Source organism: Cervus canadensis, chromosome 5, assembly GCF_019320065.1.
Source record: "Cervus canadensis isolate Bull #8, Minnesota chromosome 5, ASM1932006v1, whole genome shotgun sequence".
NCBI classification, from domain to species: Eukaryota; Metazoa; Chordata; class Mammalia; order Artiodactyla; family Cervidae; genus Cervus; species Cervus canadensis.
This window is the reverse complement of record NC_057390.1, coordinates 89,248,498-89,267,129: the sequence shown is the minus strand read 5'-3', so window position 1 is coordinate 89,267,129 and position 18,632 is coordinate 89,248,498. Positions and strand designations below refer to the sequence as shown.

The 18,632-nt window shown below is 39.8% G+C and overlaps 3 protein-coding genes across 5 annotated transcripts in view; 2 read left to right on the top strand and 1 right to left on the bottom strand.

Moving 5' to 3' along the window:
* Nucleotides 1-532: 532 nt before the first annotated feature.
* LOC122442515 lies at nucleotides 533-2,312 on the bottom strand. Its single transcript, XM_043470368.1, has 5 exons — nucleotides 2,287-2,312; nucleotides 1,965-2,188; nucleotides 1,683-1,900; nucleotides 1,575-1,625; nucleotides 533-975 (listed from the first exon to the last, which is right to left on the bottom strand). Exons 1-5 carry the CDS (start codon nucleotides 2,310-2,312, stop codon nucleotides 877-879), a joined length of 618 nt encoding a protein of 205 aa, XP_043326303.1. The 3' UTR covers nucleotides 533-876.
* Nucleotides 1,947-9,282, top strand: ZBTB6 (zinc finger and BTB domain containing 6). Its single transcript, XM_043469505.1, has 3 exons — nucleotides 1,947-2,018; nucleotides 3,231-4,534; nucleotides 6,623-9,282. The coding sequence occupies exon 2, from the start codon at nucleotides 3,240-3,242 to the stop codon at nucleotides 4,512-4,514; it is 1,275 nt and encodes a 424-aa protein (XP_043325440.1). The 5' UTR covers nucleotides 1,947-2,018; nucleotides 3,231-3,239; the 3' UTR covers nucleotides 4,515-4,534; nucleotides 6,623-9,282.
* Nucleotides 9,283-11,017: 1,735 nt separating this feature from the next.
* RC3H2 (ring finger and CCCH-type domains 2) overlaps nucleotides 11,018-18,632 on the top strand; it is a 49,522-nt gene continuing 41,907 nt past the window's right edge. The window contains exons 1-2 of one of the 3 annotated variants that reach the window (XM_043469489.1): nucleotides 11,018-11,276; nucleotides 17,782-18,079. In XM_043469489.1, the coding sequence (XP_043325424.1) occupies nucleotides 17,849-18,079 (231 nt within the window). In that variant the 5' untranslated portion in view covers nucleotides 11,018-11,276; nucleotides 17,782-17,848. The remainder of the gene's footprint in view (nucleotides 11,277-17,781; nucleotides 18,080-18,632) is intronic. The other 2 variants (XM_043469490.1, XM_043469488.1) reach the window with 2 other exon arrangements.

Genomic DNA, 18,632 nt, shown 5'->3' with positions numbered 1-18,632 from the left:
ATTTTCTCTCTTTCCCTCCTGCTTCCCATTCCAATTGCTTGAATTTGAATACAGGAATGCTTTCTCACTCTTATTCTTGAAAAGACATGTTAATCAAGCATGCTGAACTTGGCTTCAGAAGCAAATCTGGGCTAACAAAAAATTGTTATGAGGGTCAGTTGCTTCTTCCTGTCCTGTTGACTGAGGGGATGGAGCAACTGCTTTTAAAAATTGGTTGAGATGTTTCCTTCATTAGCAAATACTTGATTGCTACTAGCGCTAGACTTCTGGGAATGCAAAGATCAGTAAGTCACTGTCCTAAATACCTCTGCCTAGGTGGGACATAGATTTTGATACAGGTATGATAATTGCAGTCACTAAGGCAGCCAAAGGGTTTACTGGTTCCCTAAGTGGGAGCAAAGTAATTCATGGGCAATTCAAGATGGCTTTAGGGATGATGTGATTTATGAACTATGAATGGGATTTTGAAGGATGAGTGGTAGTGTGACTCCATGCACCAGATGCACGGAGAAGCCAAACAATACCAAAATGCTGGGAGTTTGGAACAGAGAAGTTTATTGCAGGGCCATGCAAGGAGGTGGGTGACTCATGTCTTAAAACCCCCAAACTCCCCAAAAGTAAAAATCGCTCAGTCATGTCCCAACATTTTGTGACCGCATGGGCTGTAGCCCACCAGGCGGCTCTGTCCATGGGATTCTCCACGCTAGAATACTGGGGTGGGTTGCCATTCTGTTCTCCAGGGGATCTTTCCAACCCAGGGATTGAACTCAGGTCTTCCATATTACAGGCGGATTCTTTACGAGCTGACCCATCAGGGAAACTCCCCAAAAGCTTTCAGCAAAGCCCTTTTATAGGAAAGGTGAGAGAGGCACGACGTTAGTTGTTGCAAACTTCCTGGTGTCTTTGTTCTGGAGGTCCGGTCATGGTCAGGTATCGATGTTCCTGTAAATCTCCATCAGGTAAATATTCTCTGTTCTGACAACAAAGGGCAAGGTCCTAAGGCACAACGTTCACAATCTGAGGACCAAGTCCTGTCTAGAGAGGCAGATTTCAGTTGTCTGCTCCCTCAGGGCCAGGTCCCCAGACCCCGTCCAGCTCTCATCCCTAAGGCAGCCAGGGACCCAACCCAAATGCCTCTCAGGCTCCTCACCCCACCCCACCCCCAGGTGGGGGGTTTTCGGGGGGGTGGGGGGGAGCATTGCTGTGCACAGACCAATGGCTGAACAACCATTAATGGTCTGGTAACCGTTCCCTGGTAACGGGGGTGGGGGTGGGGGTGAGGGGTAATGGCCCGCAGCAACCTCTGCTGAACCACGCTCTATTACCGTAGAAGGAAATAGTCTCTGTTGGAGGAAAGAGCCAGGTTAAAGGTTTAGATAGATGCCTGGATTTCCCAAGGAACTGAGAAGGGTAGGGCTGTAGGGAGGAAGCCATAGGTTGACAGATGACGTGGGATCCAGATCCTGACGGGACATTTATTAAGTAATCTCTAATACTGATTCCGATCGCACCCTCCTCTCTTCCCTACTGCCTAGCGCCGCCACCCTCCCCCCCCCACCCCCGCCACCTTTTACATGATATATGACGGGTAAGCAAAGGATCCGGTCCCTAATAATCCAGGCGGGTCTCCCGCCTGGGAGATCTCCCAGGGATCCAGGAGATCTCCCAGATCTCCCGCCGGGATCCCTGCGCTGGGTACTCCGACAGATGAGCTGTACTACAACTTCACAACCCGTTTGCCATTCGGATGTTGAGAACTCACAGAGCGAACAGGCTCGAGTGCCGAAAGTGGGACAGGAGAGATGGGATTTGAGGGAATTTCGGGGTCTGTCATCCCAGTCGCGGGGGCAGTGAGAAAGGAAGACTGTCTCAGGATGTCCTTCCGGGACGCCCAGAGGGCCTAGGGAGGAACGAAGCTAGTTGACCCCGGATGTGTTTCCTCCCAGGCTGACTCTCCCCCCCACCTTCCGGCCGGAGCCGCTGCTGCCGCGGAAAGCTTGACTCTGGTTTCAGTGTCGGTGAGTGAGTGCGATGGATCCTCGCGGGTGGGGAAGCCTGAGGTGGAAGCAGGGGAGCAGGAGGGTAGCAGCGAGGCGCGGCTGGGGAGTGGCTGAAATGCTGCTGCAGGCACTTGTCCGTTAGGACTTTGGCCCTGGCGGGCTTGGCTCGAGAAGACCTATGTCGCGAACTAGAGAATCATCCAGGCCGGTGTGATCCGAATTCAGTTCAACGGATACTCCTGCAGCTGTCCCTGCTCTGTTCCAGCCACCGTGCTCGCTGCAGGACCTCAAATGAACCAAGCTCCTTTTCATGACGTTCTGGAAACTACTGACTCTGTCGGGAGACGGGAGGAGAAATCTTATTTGATTTGAGCCTTATGCCAAATCACTAGCTGGAAGCGCGAATATAACATGTACAAAGATGTAATTGGGTCTTCTTGTCTGAGCAGTGGTGAAAATCTAAATATCATAGCAGCTTCAGTGTAAGAGATTGAGGAAAAGTACAGCTATAACGTTGGTGAAGGCCAAATAATGAAGGATCTTGTCTTCGCTAAGAAGGTTAGACTGTCCTGGAGATGGAGGAGAATCATGGAACATTTAAAGCAGAAAAGAAAAATAGAAAATTTTTAAAAGTTCTAAAAGGTGTTAATCTGATGGCTTTTAGGAGGGTAGTTTGGAATGTAGGAGACTGGCATTAAGGAGGCTGCAGTGGTCCAGGTATGCAGAAGGAAGGACCTGCTTACCTGGAGGTCCAGGTGATGAGGAGTTAGGAAGTTCGGTGATTATATTAAGGATTCTAATTTGGGAAACTGTTAAGTCCACTTAGTAGTGGCCCCTAACAATGGCCTTGTCTACAAGGCACATAGAGTTTAGCCAAAGAGAAAAACATAAAAACTGTTGAGTACAATTCAATATAATAAAGGCTGTATGTAACATAAACAGTCTGCCATTAAAAATGTTTAATGTACAAATAAAAGTAGAACAAGGAACAAAAAAATGTTGTAACAAAAAAATTTTTTTAATGTGACATAAGATCATAGAGAAATGCATTTTATTTTTCTGGATTTTGAGGTGGTTACCCTAGGGGTTCAGTCTTAGCAAACAGATTAGAATTTGAGTTATCTTCTATCTAATTTAGGTTTAGGATTTGGGGATGATTTATGTTTGGTATCACAATGTAGGAAAACAACTCCGATCCTTACATCCATGTTTATGTCTTATTTTGCTTAGATTGTGACCATGGCTGCTGAATCTGATGTTCTGCACTTCCAGTTTGAACAACAAGGAGATGTAGTCTTGCAGAAAATGAACCTCTTGAGGCAGCAGAATTTATTTTGTGATGTGTCAATTTATATTAATGACACTGAGTTCCAGGGACACAAGGTGATTTTAGCTGCTTGCTCCACCTTTATGAGAGATCAGTTTTTACTCACGCAATCAAAACATGTCAGAATCACCATCTTGCAGAGTGCAGAAGTTGGCAGAAAATTGTTGCTCTCTTGCTACACTGGAGCACTTGAAGTTAAAAGGAAAGAGCTTTTGAAATATTTGACTGCTGCCAGTTACCTTCAGATGGTTCACATTGTGGAAAAGTGCACAGAAGCTTTGTCAAAGTATCTGGAAATTGATCTTTCTATGAAAAATAACAATCAGCATGCTGACCTGTGTCAATCCTCTGATCCAGATGTTAAGAATGAAGATGAAAATTCAGATAAAGACTGTGAGATCATTGAAATTTCAGAAGATAGTCCTGTAAACATAGATTTCCATGTTAAAGAAGAGGAAAGCAACGTTTTACAGTCTACAGTAGAGAGCTTGACAGCAGAGAGAGAGGAAATGAGATCACCAGAGCTGTCTTCAGTAGACATGGCTTTTAAAGACAATGAAATTCGTATCCTCCATGTGGAATCTATCAGTACTGGGGGTGTAGAAAATGGAAAGTTTTCACAGCCCTGTACCTCTTCAAAAGCAAGCATGTATTTCTCAGAAACACAGCATTCACTGATCAATTCTACAGTTGAGAGCAGAGTGGCAGAAGTTCCTGGGAATCAAGATCAAGGCTTATTTTGTGAGAACACTGAAGGAAGTCATGGTCCAGTGAATGAGGTTCAGAATCTAGGGGATGCTTTTTCCCTGAGGCACCAGTGCCCCCGGTGCCCTCGAGGGTTTCTTCACGTTGAGAACTATCTGCGCCACCTTAAGATGCATAAACTGTTCTTGTGCTTACAATGTGGGAAAACATTTACACAAAAGAAAAATCTCAACAGGCACATTCGAGGGCACATGGGCATACGGCCCTTTCAGTGTACTGTGTGCTTGAAGACATTTACTGCGAAAAGCACACTTCAAGACCACTTGAATATACACAGTGGGGATCGGCCATATAAATGCCACTGTTGTGACATGGATTTCAAGCACAAATCTGCCCTCAAAAAGCATTTAACCTCTCTCCATGGCAGAAGCAGTGGTGAAAAACTACCCAGGCATGATCTGGAAAGGCAAAACCTACTGTAACTAGAACCACACCTTGTTATGTAAGCTGTATATCATTCTGTTGGGCAAGTCTTTCTATAGAAATGCAGCATTTGTAATATTGCATTTCCACCCCCATCTTTAGATCTTATTTTTGGTCTACCTACACATGTTATTCTTTCTGAACTTGTACTACCAGTTCCAAAGTGTGGGAGACATGATAAAGCTGATAGGATGCTGTCTTGTCTCATGCATTATATATGAGTCTCAGTGGTTTATCTCAAGAAAGTGTTCCTCTTAAATATTCTTGATTCTATTGACAGAGGATTCAGCAGTATTTCCAGATTCTGATTTCAAATCCCTAGATAATGGATATAGGTGTACAATCCAAGCATACCATAACTTTAATAAATTAGGATAATGAGAAGAGGAAAAAAGAATTTAAAGCATACTATTATTCATTATTAGTCATTTTAACAACAGGTAGGACTAGTGAATTTTTTTTTAATGAACTGTATTGGAAATTCTAAACTAAACACCATGATACCTGTTGTTTTAAACTGTAAAGGAACACCATTCAGATTCACTTGGAAGTAGCAGAATTTCCTTATACATAAAGCTAATATTCTTTACAATAGTATTTCCATGAGTTGTTAGTATATATATTTTAGAATGATTAATTAGGCCCAGGTTTCTTGATTTTATTTAATATGGTGACATTTAATAACTTTGTGGCCAGTAAAATTATATCAATGGCATGAAGCTCTAAGGTATTTGCTATGTTTTCTTTTTGAAATTTATTTTGTTAGTTAACATACAGTAAGATTGACTTGTTTTTGGTGTACAGTTCTGTGAATGTACAGAGTTATGTACAGAGTTATATATGTACAGAGTTATGCAGCCACCACTGCAATCAGGATGCAGAACATTCCATCACCCTCCAGCACTTCTGTATGCTTCAGCTTTGTAGTCAGCTCCTCCTCCTAGCACTAAACCCAGGCGCCAATTCTCCATTTTTATAATTTTGCCTTTTCTGAAATACCGTGAATGGAATCTTATAGTATGTTCCCATTTGAGATGTTGTTTTCAGTCAGTTTAATGCCTTTGATATTTATCCATGTTGCTGTGTGTATCAGTAGTTCATTCCCTTTTTTTTTTTATGTTGAATTGGCAGCATATATTAGTTTTCTTACTATCACTAGATGAACGGTTTAAATATGAGTAACTCCAATACTTTGGCCACCTGATGTGAAGAGCTAATTCATTGGAAAAGACCCTAATGCTGGGAAAGATTGAGGGCGGGAGGAGAAGGGGACGACAGAATGAGATGGTTGGCTGGCATCACCGACTCAATGGACATGAGTTTGGGTGGACTCCAGGAGATGGTGATGGACAAGGAGGCTTGGTGTGCTGCGGTTCTTGGGGTCGCAAAGAGTTGGACACGGCTGAGCAACTGAACTGAACTAAAGCTATTAGTGTTCTTTTTTTTTTTCTTAGTTAATTTATTTAGGCTGCACCTGGTGTTATTTGGAGCACATGGGACCTTCTAGTTGTGGCATGTGGAGTGTTGGTTGTGGCATGCAGAATCCTCAGGTATAGTGTGTGGACTTTCTCGCCAAGATGTCCAGGTTGGCCTTTTTCTTTCATGCCGGACTAGGCCCCGATAGTAGGACTTGACGCCTTCTTCTTGGGGGCTTTGAGCAGCAAGTCCTGGCTGCTGTTAACTATTGCTGGGGTTTCTCAGGGCCATCCTGCAAGCCTTTTGAGTTACAAATGTCCTTGAGGTCCTTGTGGCCAGCAGAGCCCCTTTGTGCAGCTTGTTCAGCTGAAGAGACCATGGGGAGGAGGGAGCTGAGATTCTACACTTCATGGCCTTCCTGTCATCCTGTACCTCGTGAAACTGTAAGCCTGGAAGGCTCTTCATGTAGTGCTGGCAGCCAGCGTTTCTGGGGGCGTCTCCACACTGCCAGCCTGTCTGCCATGAGGAACCTGGCATCTAGGACCCTGCACAAGTCGGGTCATGAAGGGAAAGGTCCTCTCAGCCTCGTCTGGTCCTGTTCAGCTCTCAAGGGTTCCAGGTTTAGTCTTAGCTGATCCCTATCATGTTGCCTTTCTTCTAACTGCTTTTTTGCATTTTCCACTTCTCATAGGAGACTTCTCTGCCAGAGCCACCATTCTCTGAGATAAAGCTGAAGCCTCTTTTTAGATTCTGAAAAAAGTTTGTCAACAGTTCTGACACACATTTGTTACGTTCCTTATTCATTTTTTTTCTCTCTGCCTTGCCTTGGAGAGCACGGCCACCTTCTGACCAACTCAGCCTCCCCCTTGGGGAGCGTCTCTGCTGTCTGCAGGGTCTGCTGCAGCTTCTGCTCTGCCAGCTCCAGGAGTTCCTGCAACTGGTGGTTTTCAGCCTCAATTTCACGAACACTTCGTTGCAGTTTCATGTTCACTTCCTTAGATTTGATGAGGTCTTCTCTGGCTGTGTACAGATCTGTCATGTGAGTTGAGAGGACTGCCAGGCGCTCCCTCATCTGGCTCTTCTCTCTTGACTACTTATCTCTGATTTCCTGGAGTTCCATCAATATAGTGGGGTCTTCCTCATGAGAACCATCAGAAGATCTCCACAGAGATCAGGTTCCTGGAGGTCTCTGCCATCACATCCGTGTACAAGGCCCTCTAAGCAGAGTTCAGGCATTCCCTCTCCTGAGGGAATTCAGTGGCCATGTCCTCAAAGGTCAACTGTTCCTGAGAAAAAGCCATTCCAGATTCCAGTTCTTTCCTTTTCCGTAGGCCACGTGAGTCCTTGGAAATTTATCTTGAAAGTTTGAAAGATGTTTATTGCTTAGAATCACCATTCCCCTTCCTGTGCCACAACCACACGCACATGGATGACCTCACCGTGTGGAATAGACAGTCCTCTGCTGCTCACAGTCACAGGAGGGATTCAGCACAGCAAACTCCCACACAGAGGCCAACAGGTAAGGTTTCCGACACATCCCTTCAGGTCAGGCTTGCCCGGGAGTTCCCTGGTGGCCTAGTGAGTGGTTAGGATTCTGTGCTCTCACTGTCATGGCCTAGGTTCAATTCCTGGTGAGGGAGCTGAGGTTCCGCCAGCCAAGAAACTTTCCAATATATAAGAAGAGGAGAATAAGGCACTCAGGCTTGGAGTAAACCAGTAATGGCAACGTCTGGATTTGCTTGAGGCGGAGGACCAGGTGCTGGGATTTGAGGTCTCTGGAGGGTTCCACATGAACCCGAAGTGTAGTGGGGTACCATGCAGCACAAATTTACATTAGAAGCCCTCCTTGAGAGTTTTATTGCATATTTTCAGAAATGTGCCAAAAGCAAAACCAGGATGTGTGGTTATTTTACCGAGAGTAATATTAAGGTTGTGTTAATGAGCCATGGCTTTCTAACATCCCTATCTGCATGTAATACAAAACGTTTTGTTGGTATAACAAGATTTAAACATACTGCAGGGCACATCATATTTTCTAAAACACAGGAACTACTTTTAGTAAAGAAGCCTGACTAGATACATCTTATTTCAAGATGTTCTGTGCCTCCTCCACTCACCTCAGCTTTATTTAGAATTTCTGTTTAGTTTCTGTGGAAGCCCTTTCACATTTTAAATTGTAATATACTTTGTACCATTTAATGTATTTTGTGATGAATCACATGTTGATTGTATAAGTGTTAAATATCCTTTTTGTGATACTTTGTGAAAAATAAATTCTTTATAGATTTTTAACTCTGGGAGAGATTTTAAATAATCCAGCTCTCATTGGATAAGAAAAACAACTTTATAACACCCAGGTCACTAGTTAGTGACATTGGGTAGGTCATCTCTCCTTGAGCTTTTCATAAGTTTATATGTAAAATGACAACTTCGATTTTGACAAAGTAAGATCATTTCCAGGTCTAAAATTCTTTGATTTTATAGGTAAATCTCCCTGAATTTCTAAGGACAGAGAAGAGGGAAAAGCCAGGGAGGAGAGTTTTGTGTCTTTATGAATGTTGCTACTTGAGTACTCCATTGGAGGCAGAATTTTTCTGAATTAAACATTTTCTTCCACTGGAGAATTTGATAGCACAGTGTTTGGTTTTCTTTCCCATTTGACCTATGATTGGCCATTTTTAGGCATGAGAACATTTTCCTTTCAGAAACAGTTTATGATTAAAGTACTCTTATTTTTGCTTCCTAGAATGAAGTTTTGTGGGGGAGGGATGGAGATGGGAGGGAGAGTAAAAGAATAGAAATAAACTTTTTTTTTTTTTTAGAAATTGATATCTATCTTTGATGTTTGAAAAAAATTATGATTGTACTATGTTTTTGCTTTATGTGTGCCTTGTAAACTTCTTGTGAAATTTTTTGTAAGCTCTTTGAGACTTGCTTGTGGGGCAGGGCTGTTTTGTGAAAGTGATGGTTGTTATTTATTATTATTTATTCCTGTTCACTAGCACAGAGTGATCTCAGGTCATTCCTGGGGGAGTGTCTGTCTGCATGATGTATCTAAACAATTTCAGGAAAATGAAATCGTTTTTTAAAATGCAAAGTAAAGTTTGGCAAAGTAAAATGTTGAATTTATTCATTGAAAACATTCACTTTTAGTTCTTTGTGGTTGCTGGTATGATGGGAAAAGTATGCAGTATGTTTTGGTTCAGCTTCTTCATTTACTGGATTTATGTATAAAAGATCTCAGAGAGACAACTGTTAGTTCGGTGTAAAAGAAAATCCTTGCCCTTTTCCCCTGGATGTAACTATTCTATATGTTTACATAAGAAATAATAAACTGGAAATGGGAATGGGGAGATTTGTCTTTTGTCTAATCTGTGAATTTTAAAGAAGGAAACTATTTTTCTTGGCTATTCATTTAATCATTCAACAAATACTTAGTCCTTACAATGTATACCTGTATTAGAAGTTAGATATACAGACAAAATCCCTACTCATAAAACTTACATTGTATTGGAGATTCAGTTCAGTTGCTCAGTCATGTCTGACTCTTTGGGACCCCATGAAGCACAGCACGCCAGGCCTCCCTGTCCATCACCAACTCTCGGAGTCCACCCAAACCCATGTCCATTGAGTTGGTGATGCCATCCAACCATCTCATCCTCTGTCATCCCCTTCTCCTCCTAGCCTCAGTCTTCCCCAGCATCAGGGTCTTTTCCAATGAGTCAGCTCTTTGCATCAGGTGGGTAAAGTATTGAAGACAGACAGTAAACAATTAAAACCAATGTACTCTGTCAGATTTTAAAAATGGAATTGAAGAAAGTAAAGCAGGTGTAGGTGGTGCTAGGGAAGGAGAATTGGGATTGAATTGCTAAATGTGATCAGATCACCTGTGAAAAATCTCACCACATTATCACATACCACTGACCATTGGCATGAAAAAAAAAAATACATATATATATATATGTATATATACATCTCTAGTTGAATGGAAAAGAGTGAACCAAATGAATGATTGTTGGGAACCTTTCTCTTGGTTTCGCATATATTTCATAAAGAGAATGAAAGGGATAAAAATGCATGTAAGAAAATCTTTGATGTGGCCAATATTTTTGGAAAACTGATGGTTTTTTGTCATCTGGGCAATAATAAGCATGTATATTTAAACTCATTATAAACTCCTTTTCCATATGTCTTCTAATTTGTGGGGATTTACTTCCATAAACATTTTTGTTCGACGTCTGGTTTTACATTGTAAAGTGCCTTGAGTTTAATTAAAATTCACGGCCATTTTCTTAATTTGTGTTTTTCAGTTTCTCAACAGTAAGAGTACACTGTATCTGCCTTTTAGGAATATTTTGATGAGCTCATGAAACAAAATAGATTAAAATTTTTATTACCTAACTCAGGACCTGCCACATGGTATTAATGCCACAGGTTCATTAATGTTATTTCCCTGATCTCTATTCCCAGCCTGCTTCTTCATCTATAAAAATAATAAATTCTACCTTACAGTTTACCATGAACAAATCCTTCAATAAATATTTGAGATAGTAATGCCAGAATCTGATTGAATTTTGACTTCTGCCAGCTTCTGAAGGATTCAGAATTCTCTGTTTAAAAAAAGAGATAAGGTGTTATGCTAGGCAAACGAATGCTTGTTTTTATTTTTTAAATAGGGAGCTTGCTTGACACTTCGATGCAGGGCCTGGGGGATTCGGTCAGCATTTGATTATGGGAGAGTGAGTACAATATAATATAGATGCATCAGATTATGCTCAATCCATACCACACCTTCCACAAGGTGAGTCAGACTCTGGCTCAAAGCAGAGTCTAGAGGCTCGCTCGAGGCGCATATGAATGTTCAGGGAGTTTCCCATCAACCCCTTCGACTTGCCAGGTCTCCTAACAACACCTCCCACAGTCCTCCAGGGTTCCCTCGTCACGTGATAGGGGTGGTTCAGTCGAAGAGAGGAAAGCGGATGCGCAGTCCAGGTGGCGGGGGTTCCTACTCTTCTCTTCCACCTCCCAAAGTCCCGGTCATGCGTGATCTCGCGTGAGGTGGGCAGTATCTTCTCGCGAGAGCTAGGTCGGGATCCCTCCAGGTCCGCCTCCGTGGTGAGGAGGGGGAGGAGAAGAAGGAGGCGGAGGCGGAGGGAGGAGGAGGAGGCCCCGTCGCGGCCTCCGCCGCCGCCAACGGGGCTGTCCCTGTAGCTCCCGATGGAGTTTGAGGCCGTGAAGCCGCCGCCGAGCTCTGCCCCGGCGAGACGAGGCGCCTCCGTCGCCGAGCCGCGCTGTCGCGGGGCTCCCGGGAGCGGCCCTTAGCGACCCCGCCCGGGCCCCCTCAGGTAGGGCGGGGGCGGGCACGATGCGGCTCGGGCCCCAGCCTGGGTCCTCGGTCCCCGGCGGTCGGGCGGGAGACTGGTCTCAACCCGTGGCCTCTGTGTTGTTGTCTCCGGTGCTCCGAGGGTTGGGAACTGAGGGCCGCACCTGACACCCGGACGGGGCCCGGAGTCCCGGGCCGGAGGAGGCCCCTCGCCCCGGTAGGGCTTTTCAGTACCGAGCGCCTGGCGCAAATGGCCACCTCCCTTCGACACCAGCTGGGGGGACGCTTCAGCCCCTAAAGAACCCATCCAAGCAAAGGGCAGGCTTCCCTCCCTTTTCTACACCAGTTAGTAAGAGTGCGGTTGAAGGGGGGTCCTCTAAACCAAGTCCTCTCCTAGCTTTTCGGCTCTCTGCCCTGCGGCTTCCCGAGATGCAGGGATGGTGGAAGCGACTGAGTGTTAAATAGGGACCCCGGCCAAACAATGCCCTGGGAGGGCTTAACCTCCTGGGAGGGAGAGGGCCGGACCTGAGTGGTTGCAGAGTGGTGGTGACGGAGCAATGGCATGAAACAGCCAGAGAATTCTGCTATGGTTTTCTTCTTTCCCTCTTTGATTTTTCCTTCTTGGGGGAGCCTCTTAAGGAGACTCTTCCACCATCTTAGAAGAATGGTAGAAAGCATCTTTGTTTCTCAGAAGCAGCTCTACTTTTCTCTGTTCTCAGCTTTCAGGAAGGGAGAAGATGGGGGTAGGTAGCTGTCATTTCCATCCTTGGAACCACAGAACAGTTTACGATACCGGCAGACAGAACCTTGACATCAAAATAGTCTCAAGTAATCACTGACATAAAGTAGATCTCGTTTCATGATTCCTACCCTTCTTTTTTTTTTTAAATAACCACCTAGGTTCCCTTTTAATTCCTACTTTCCCCTTAGCTAGGCCCCTTTTTAATTCCTATTCTCCTCCCGCTAGCTGCGATTAGAATGACTTTGTATCCCAAATAAAGTGTTTAAGTAATCTTTTTTCAGCTTTTGTATTTGTCAAACTTTTAAGTTCCGGTAGGAACTTTTGATTAACCTGAGAAAGTTAATGTTGCTACACTAAATTGATACACTCAAAAGCAGAGAAAGAAATATTTTAGTTCGCTTTTGTGCAGCCTGTTTATAGTTAAGAATACAAAATTTAGTTGTGGGTTCTTGAAACAGTAAGACGAGTTCATGGATTTTTTCGAATCTGTCGAAAGAGCTACACCACTGTTCTAGCATAACATCCTTTTCTTATGTTGTTTACTTCCACATTCAGTTCTTGAAGAAGTCGATGCCATTACATCCTGTCAAAGACCATCTTTCAGTATTGCCGTTTTTGTTGATTTGGAAATTGATGTTTTCCAAATTTTGAGAGTTTGAAAAATAGCTGGAAGGATAAAACGTTAAACATATATTTTAGACATGTTTAGAAAAAGCAGATGTTATAATTCAAATTGGCACCTATTTGAGAATTTAATTGCAGTCATGTTCATTAGTGGATTCTTTGAGTTATTCTTGATCTGTTATTACTGTTGGGTTAACCTGACATGTAAAACTTATGTCCTTTGTTCATATGTTTTAATTATTTCACTTTGTGCTTTTGTAATTTGCTGTGTATTCCAGTTTGAGAAAGTAAAAAAAAAAAAAATTGTTTTGGGAGGGAAAGCATTTTTGTTTCCCCAGAATTTTATATTCAGGAATACAACTTCCACATTATATGCAATATCAAAGAAGGCTAAATAAACTTACAATCAGATCTCATTATAATAAGTACTTGTTTATTGTTTTGTTTGAAATAGATTAAAATTTCATTTTCTGTTGATGGGAAAATGGAAGCATGTAGTAAAATAAAGCTAGCTGAAAATTTAAAATAATGTTGTAAACCTAGCCTCAAATGTTAAGTAACGTCTTTATGATCCTCAAGTTTTTTAGTTTTATGAAAACCTTCATAAGTGTAGATATTGCTTTAACCTCACATTTTTGATAAAAGTTAGTTTTGATTATTACTTTGTAATTGTAAGTACTCTAGAGTTGCACTGTCCAATGCTAGCCAATAGCTACATGTGGCACTTGAACACTTGAAATGTGGCTGGTGTGAATTGAGATGTGCCATAAATGTAAAATACATGTTAGGTTTTGAGACTTGGTCCAAAAAAATAAAAATAATTTATAATTTCTTACATTGACTACATGTTGAAATGGTATTTTGGATAAATTGGGTTAAATAAATTATCATTAAAATTAATTTCATGTGTTTTCCCCTGCCTTATTGTGACTACTAGATATTTTAAGTTACTTGTGACTCACATTGTATTTCTACTGGACAGTGCTGCTCTAGAGTATCCCTACTTTTCCAAGAAATAAATCATCTGAATAGAAGTAGACATATGAAAGTCAAAAATTTCCTGCTAGATTATCTTCTTATAATCAGAATAACCAAAAGGCTAAAGACTTTGATGATGTGACGGATGGAGTTATCCAGTGGTCATTGTTTAATAGGCATAAGTGAGTAAGTTCTGTCTCAAGAAAGTATTTTTCAAGTTGTCATGACTAAAGTAGTAAAACTTTATTGGTTATATTAATTAAAATAGAAAATTATCCCTTTACTATTCTAATAGAAGGCATTGAAAGTGAAATGTCATACTGATTAAAAAACTGAGTTCAACAACAGTGGATTTTAGAAATAAAACTTGGGTCATGTCTTTTCTAACATACGCTAAAGCACATATAATAGCAGTCTTTAAAATGGTAATTCATTTCCTTTTTTCCAGTCCTTTTCGTATGTTTGAATGCTGAGTTTTAGATCTTAGAGATTATTTTCATTGGTTTTGTTAGTTTTATAAAGTAAGATCTAAATTGTACCTATGATGCTTTAAATAAAATTTTTTAAGTCCAGAACTACTGTTCTTAAGGTTTCTGAATTGAGAAGTGCTGTTACAGTCCATTAAAGTAGCTTAAGTTTCTCACATGGGTGAACTAAAATGAAAACAATGAATGTTTTAATTAACAAACCTGAGCCCTAATGTTTACATCTTCATAAAGAGAAATGTAAAATGCTTTATTTTTTTATTGTACAGTAGTAAATGAGGCATAAACCTTAACCTGGTATTTTAAAATCGAGTTTCATAGTCCTGGACTACTTGCATAATGTCATGGTAGACTAGTAACAGAAAATGAAAGTACTTAGCTGATAAGCAGTTTGCTTTTAATAAAGCAATTTCTAATTTGCATCATATAAGAGATGTCTATTACTCTTCCTTTTTAATGAGTTTGTATTCATAGCAAGGAACTTATAGCCTGAAAACTTACTTGAGTAAAAATCTGTTTAAGGTCTCTCTTAGTGTTTCTCACTCTTAGGCTTTATCTTGTTGTTGTTCTTCAGTTTTAGTAACTGAAATTACTTAATACAAATAGTTTAATTTGAATTTAACTTGTTTTTCTTAAGTAGTTCCTTTATATATCTAGAGATATGGGCTTTGAAAGCTATTTTATCTCAATTTGAGGTGTTTGGGCAGTATCTTTAGGCTGGATACTTACTTCACTATTACATATAAATATTATTAGAAATTTAAATTTCTGCAGATTCAAATAAATTGCTATGTATATCTTAGCTTGTCATGATTCATTTACATACTTTTAAAAAATAAATGATAAAAACAGGCTCTCTATCATTTTTGATAATTATAAAAATATTTTCTAGGTAGACATTTACTAAGTGCTTTTGAAAGGAATGAGAAGTCAATTTTGTCATCACTAAACATTTTAGTGTTTTAGACAAAATTTTGTCTATTGTAATCAAAGCATCTAAAATGTATTTAACAGTGGTACTAAGGAAAAACATTTTAAAAGGTCAAATCATTTCTTATAAGGAAAGTTCAGTTTTAATTTTTCTGTCAGAAAGTTAGAATCTGACAATAACAGAAGGAGAATTTGGCATATTTTTTTCTTTTTCTTTCAAAGATATTAGTTTGATTTCTACTAGAAATTGAATTTCTCAGTATTAATTATATGAAAACATCTGGTGTTCTTAAACCTAGTAACACATATGGGATATTATAAAACTATAAAGTGTATTCTGGAATAATTTGAAACACTTCAAAATTAGGTGAAAATATGCAAGATAGCATCTTTATGTTCAGTTCAAACTTAAAGGCTTTTCATCCCCCACTGATTAACTTTAATGTAAAGCATTTCGGGATAATCTTGGAAAACTAAATAAGGAAAGAGTATTTGCTGCTAGTTTCCTATTACCCAGTGGCCCATGATACCCTAACCCATAGAATTAGCATTTCCAAACAGGTGGCCATTATGAAAAAAATAGATGCAGTGTCTTGCTTTGATAAACATTTTATCAGTTCAAGTTATTAGCTAGATTAGGACTCTCAGTACTAGATTTAACATAAAATTCATTGTTCCTTACAGGCCTTTTCCTTGTACAATTCCACAGTCCAGAACACTGAACATTGAAAACGTTGAATAGTTTCAAGGTGTGATGTGTTCACCTGCTTAGTCCTCATCTCTAAAGTTAAAAGCAAACTGTTTTTAAGGTTGATGACATTCATAGATGTGGAAATGTGAGAGTGTAATGTGTAAAATAAAGTAAATGTAACTTGCACGATTTGGCTTGTTTGAAAATAAAGTTATTAGATACTTTACATTGGGGCTGTTTGAGGAAAAGTTTGTGTAGGGTGCTTTTTACTCAACAACTTCAGTCTTTCATTTTTACCAAGATACATTTTAAAACCTTAGTTTTTGTGAACATAAAAGGCACAATAAAGGTTAATAGAATACTTCATTTGGGTGTGGGGTTGTTTGAGAATCAGTTACATACTTTTCTATCCTGAATCTTATTACATTTTTAAGCATATAATTTCTGTGGTACTCATATATTTGTATTGGTAAACATTCTTATGAAATAAAAGTATTGGCTGTTTAATTGCCCTAAATACCTAGATTTCTTGTTCACCAGAGAGCCTCTGTTAGACTTATGTAAGTTTTGAATTGGAAGATGCAGAAAATTGGTGAATGTAGTGTTCAAGTTAGATATCTAAAGATTTTAAATTACATGTTTTGATACTGAATATTTTAGTTTATTAAAAATTATAGAGCATTTTAATCTTAGAAATAAGAAAAGAATCACTGTCATTTTTTCCCCATGTACCTTTTAATCATATGCATATATAAAGATAGAAATTTATGCAGTTGACCCTTGAATAATGTTGGGATTAATCCGCATATAAATTATATTTGTCCGTCCTATCCGTGGTTCCTCTGCATCTGTGGATTTAGTCAATGACGTACTATGTAGTACTGAGTATTTACTGTTGAAAGATACCTATGTGTAAGTGGACCTGGGTAGTTCAAGCCTGTGTTGTTCAAGGGTCAACTGTATTTTGCTGTTTTTCTATTTAGAATTATAAGATAAGAATATTATTTTATTCTTCTACATCTTGCTCCTTGGACCTGATTGTTTTTGGTTTTGTGTGTGTGTGTGTGTGTGTATCACTGAATGGTATGTTTTGTCAAAAATATTACAGGGAACTACATTCAATTCACCAGGCTTCCCTGGTGGTTCATAGATGGTAAAGCGTCTGCCTGCAATGCGGGAGACCCGGGTTTGATCCCTGGGTTGGGAAGATCCCCTGGAGAAGGAAATGGCAACCCACTCCAGTATTCTTGCCTGAAAAATTCTATGGACGACAGAGCCTGCTAGGCTACAGTCCATGAGGTAGCAAAGAGTCGGACACAACTGAGCCACTTCACTTCACTTTCAAGATTTGTCATTTCTTCTTTTCTTTCCTATTTTTTTTTTTATAACTTTGGTACTATTATTTTAAGGTTAGCATTATTCTTTCATTTGTGGACTAACAACTCTGTCATTACAGTTTTCTTTCATACTTTTTTTAGTGCCTTAGCCTCATAGTGACGTCCTTACCAGAGAGTTCCTCTTTTGTGAAGCTGCCAACTTGAATCCTCCACTGATTTGGTCATTCAGGTGGCAAAGCTGTTCCTTCACTCCTGACTCATTATGATTTTGTTTGGATCAATACTTCCAAAGTTCACTAACTCTTGTATCATAATACATTTGGTGGTAGTAGATATCCAAGGGAAACACTTAAAAAAATTAATTCTAAAAATGAAATTTTAAAAATTCTAAAAAATTGTAAAATTTCATATTTACAAAATGAAATTATAAAAATGAAATTGTATTAATAGTTAATCTGCTTATTTGATGTGGTCATTAAGAAAAATACATGGAAGCTTTAATGAGCAGCTGACATAAATATGTTTAGTTGAAAGGAACACTGTTAGGATATTGTTTCTAGCCACAGAATTTTCAGAAATTTAATTAATCCAGCAAATAGATGTAAAGAAAAGATGTGAAAAGTGTATAGAATTATTCAGAAGTGTTTTACATTTTGAAGCTTGATGGTTGACTTAAGCAGTTAACCCTTGAAAGGTGAATGATGAATATGTGGTTAATTCTTACTTTTGTCCATTTCCAGCTTACAAAACACTACACAGCAAAATAATGATCTGCTAGACTGCTAACCCGAGCATCCAGCTTCCACAATGCCTGTGCAGGCAGCTCAATGGACAGAATTTCTGTCCTGTCCAATCTGCTATAATGAATTTGATGAGAACGTGCACAAACCCATCAGTTTAGGTTGTTCACACACTGTTTGCAAGACCTGCTTGAATAAACTTCACCGAAAAGCTTGTCCTTTTGACCAGACTGCCATCAACACAGACATTGATGTGCTTCCTGTCAACTTCGCACTTCTCCAGTTAGTTGGAGCCCAGGTAACCTTTCAAGATTTTACTTATGTGGTATAAGTAATAATAGAACTTTGTTCATTAGGGGATACAAAGTATGATTAGGGATATTCAAGGCATAAAAAATACTCCTCATACCTGATTTGCATTATTCCGCAAATGATTTTCTTTAGATAATGTCATAAATCTTTATGCAAAACTAGAAATTCCATTTAGTTATATACGTCTTTGTATTCACTACTGTCGTCAAAACATGTTTTTAAGTGATTTTGGTGGGTAAGAAACATTTTTGTATAAGCATGTATAAATAGATAATCATCAGGTGATATGAAAAGAAATATAATCAAAGCTTTAGCTGGAGATCGACCATCTAGATAGAACCCTTAAGTGGAGGTTTTTTGGTTTTCCTTAAAACTTCGCCTGACTTTTAGGATGATATTATAATAAGAAAATAGATCTATATAGGTATATATACATATATAAGATGTATATATAGAAAACTAATTTCTAGAGTGTCTAACAAATTCTGCAGTTTCTGCTTTTGTGCATATGCTATAAAAATAACATTTCTTATTTATCA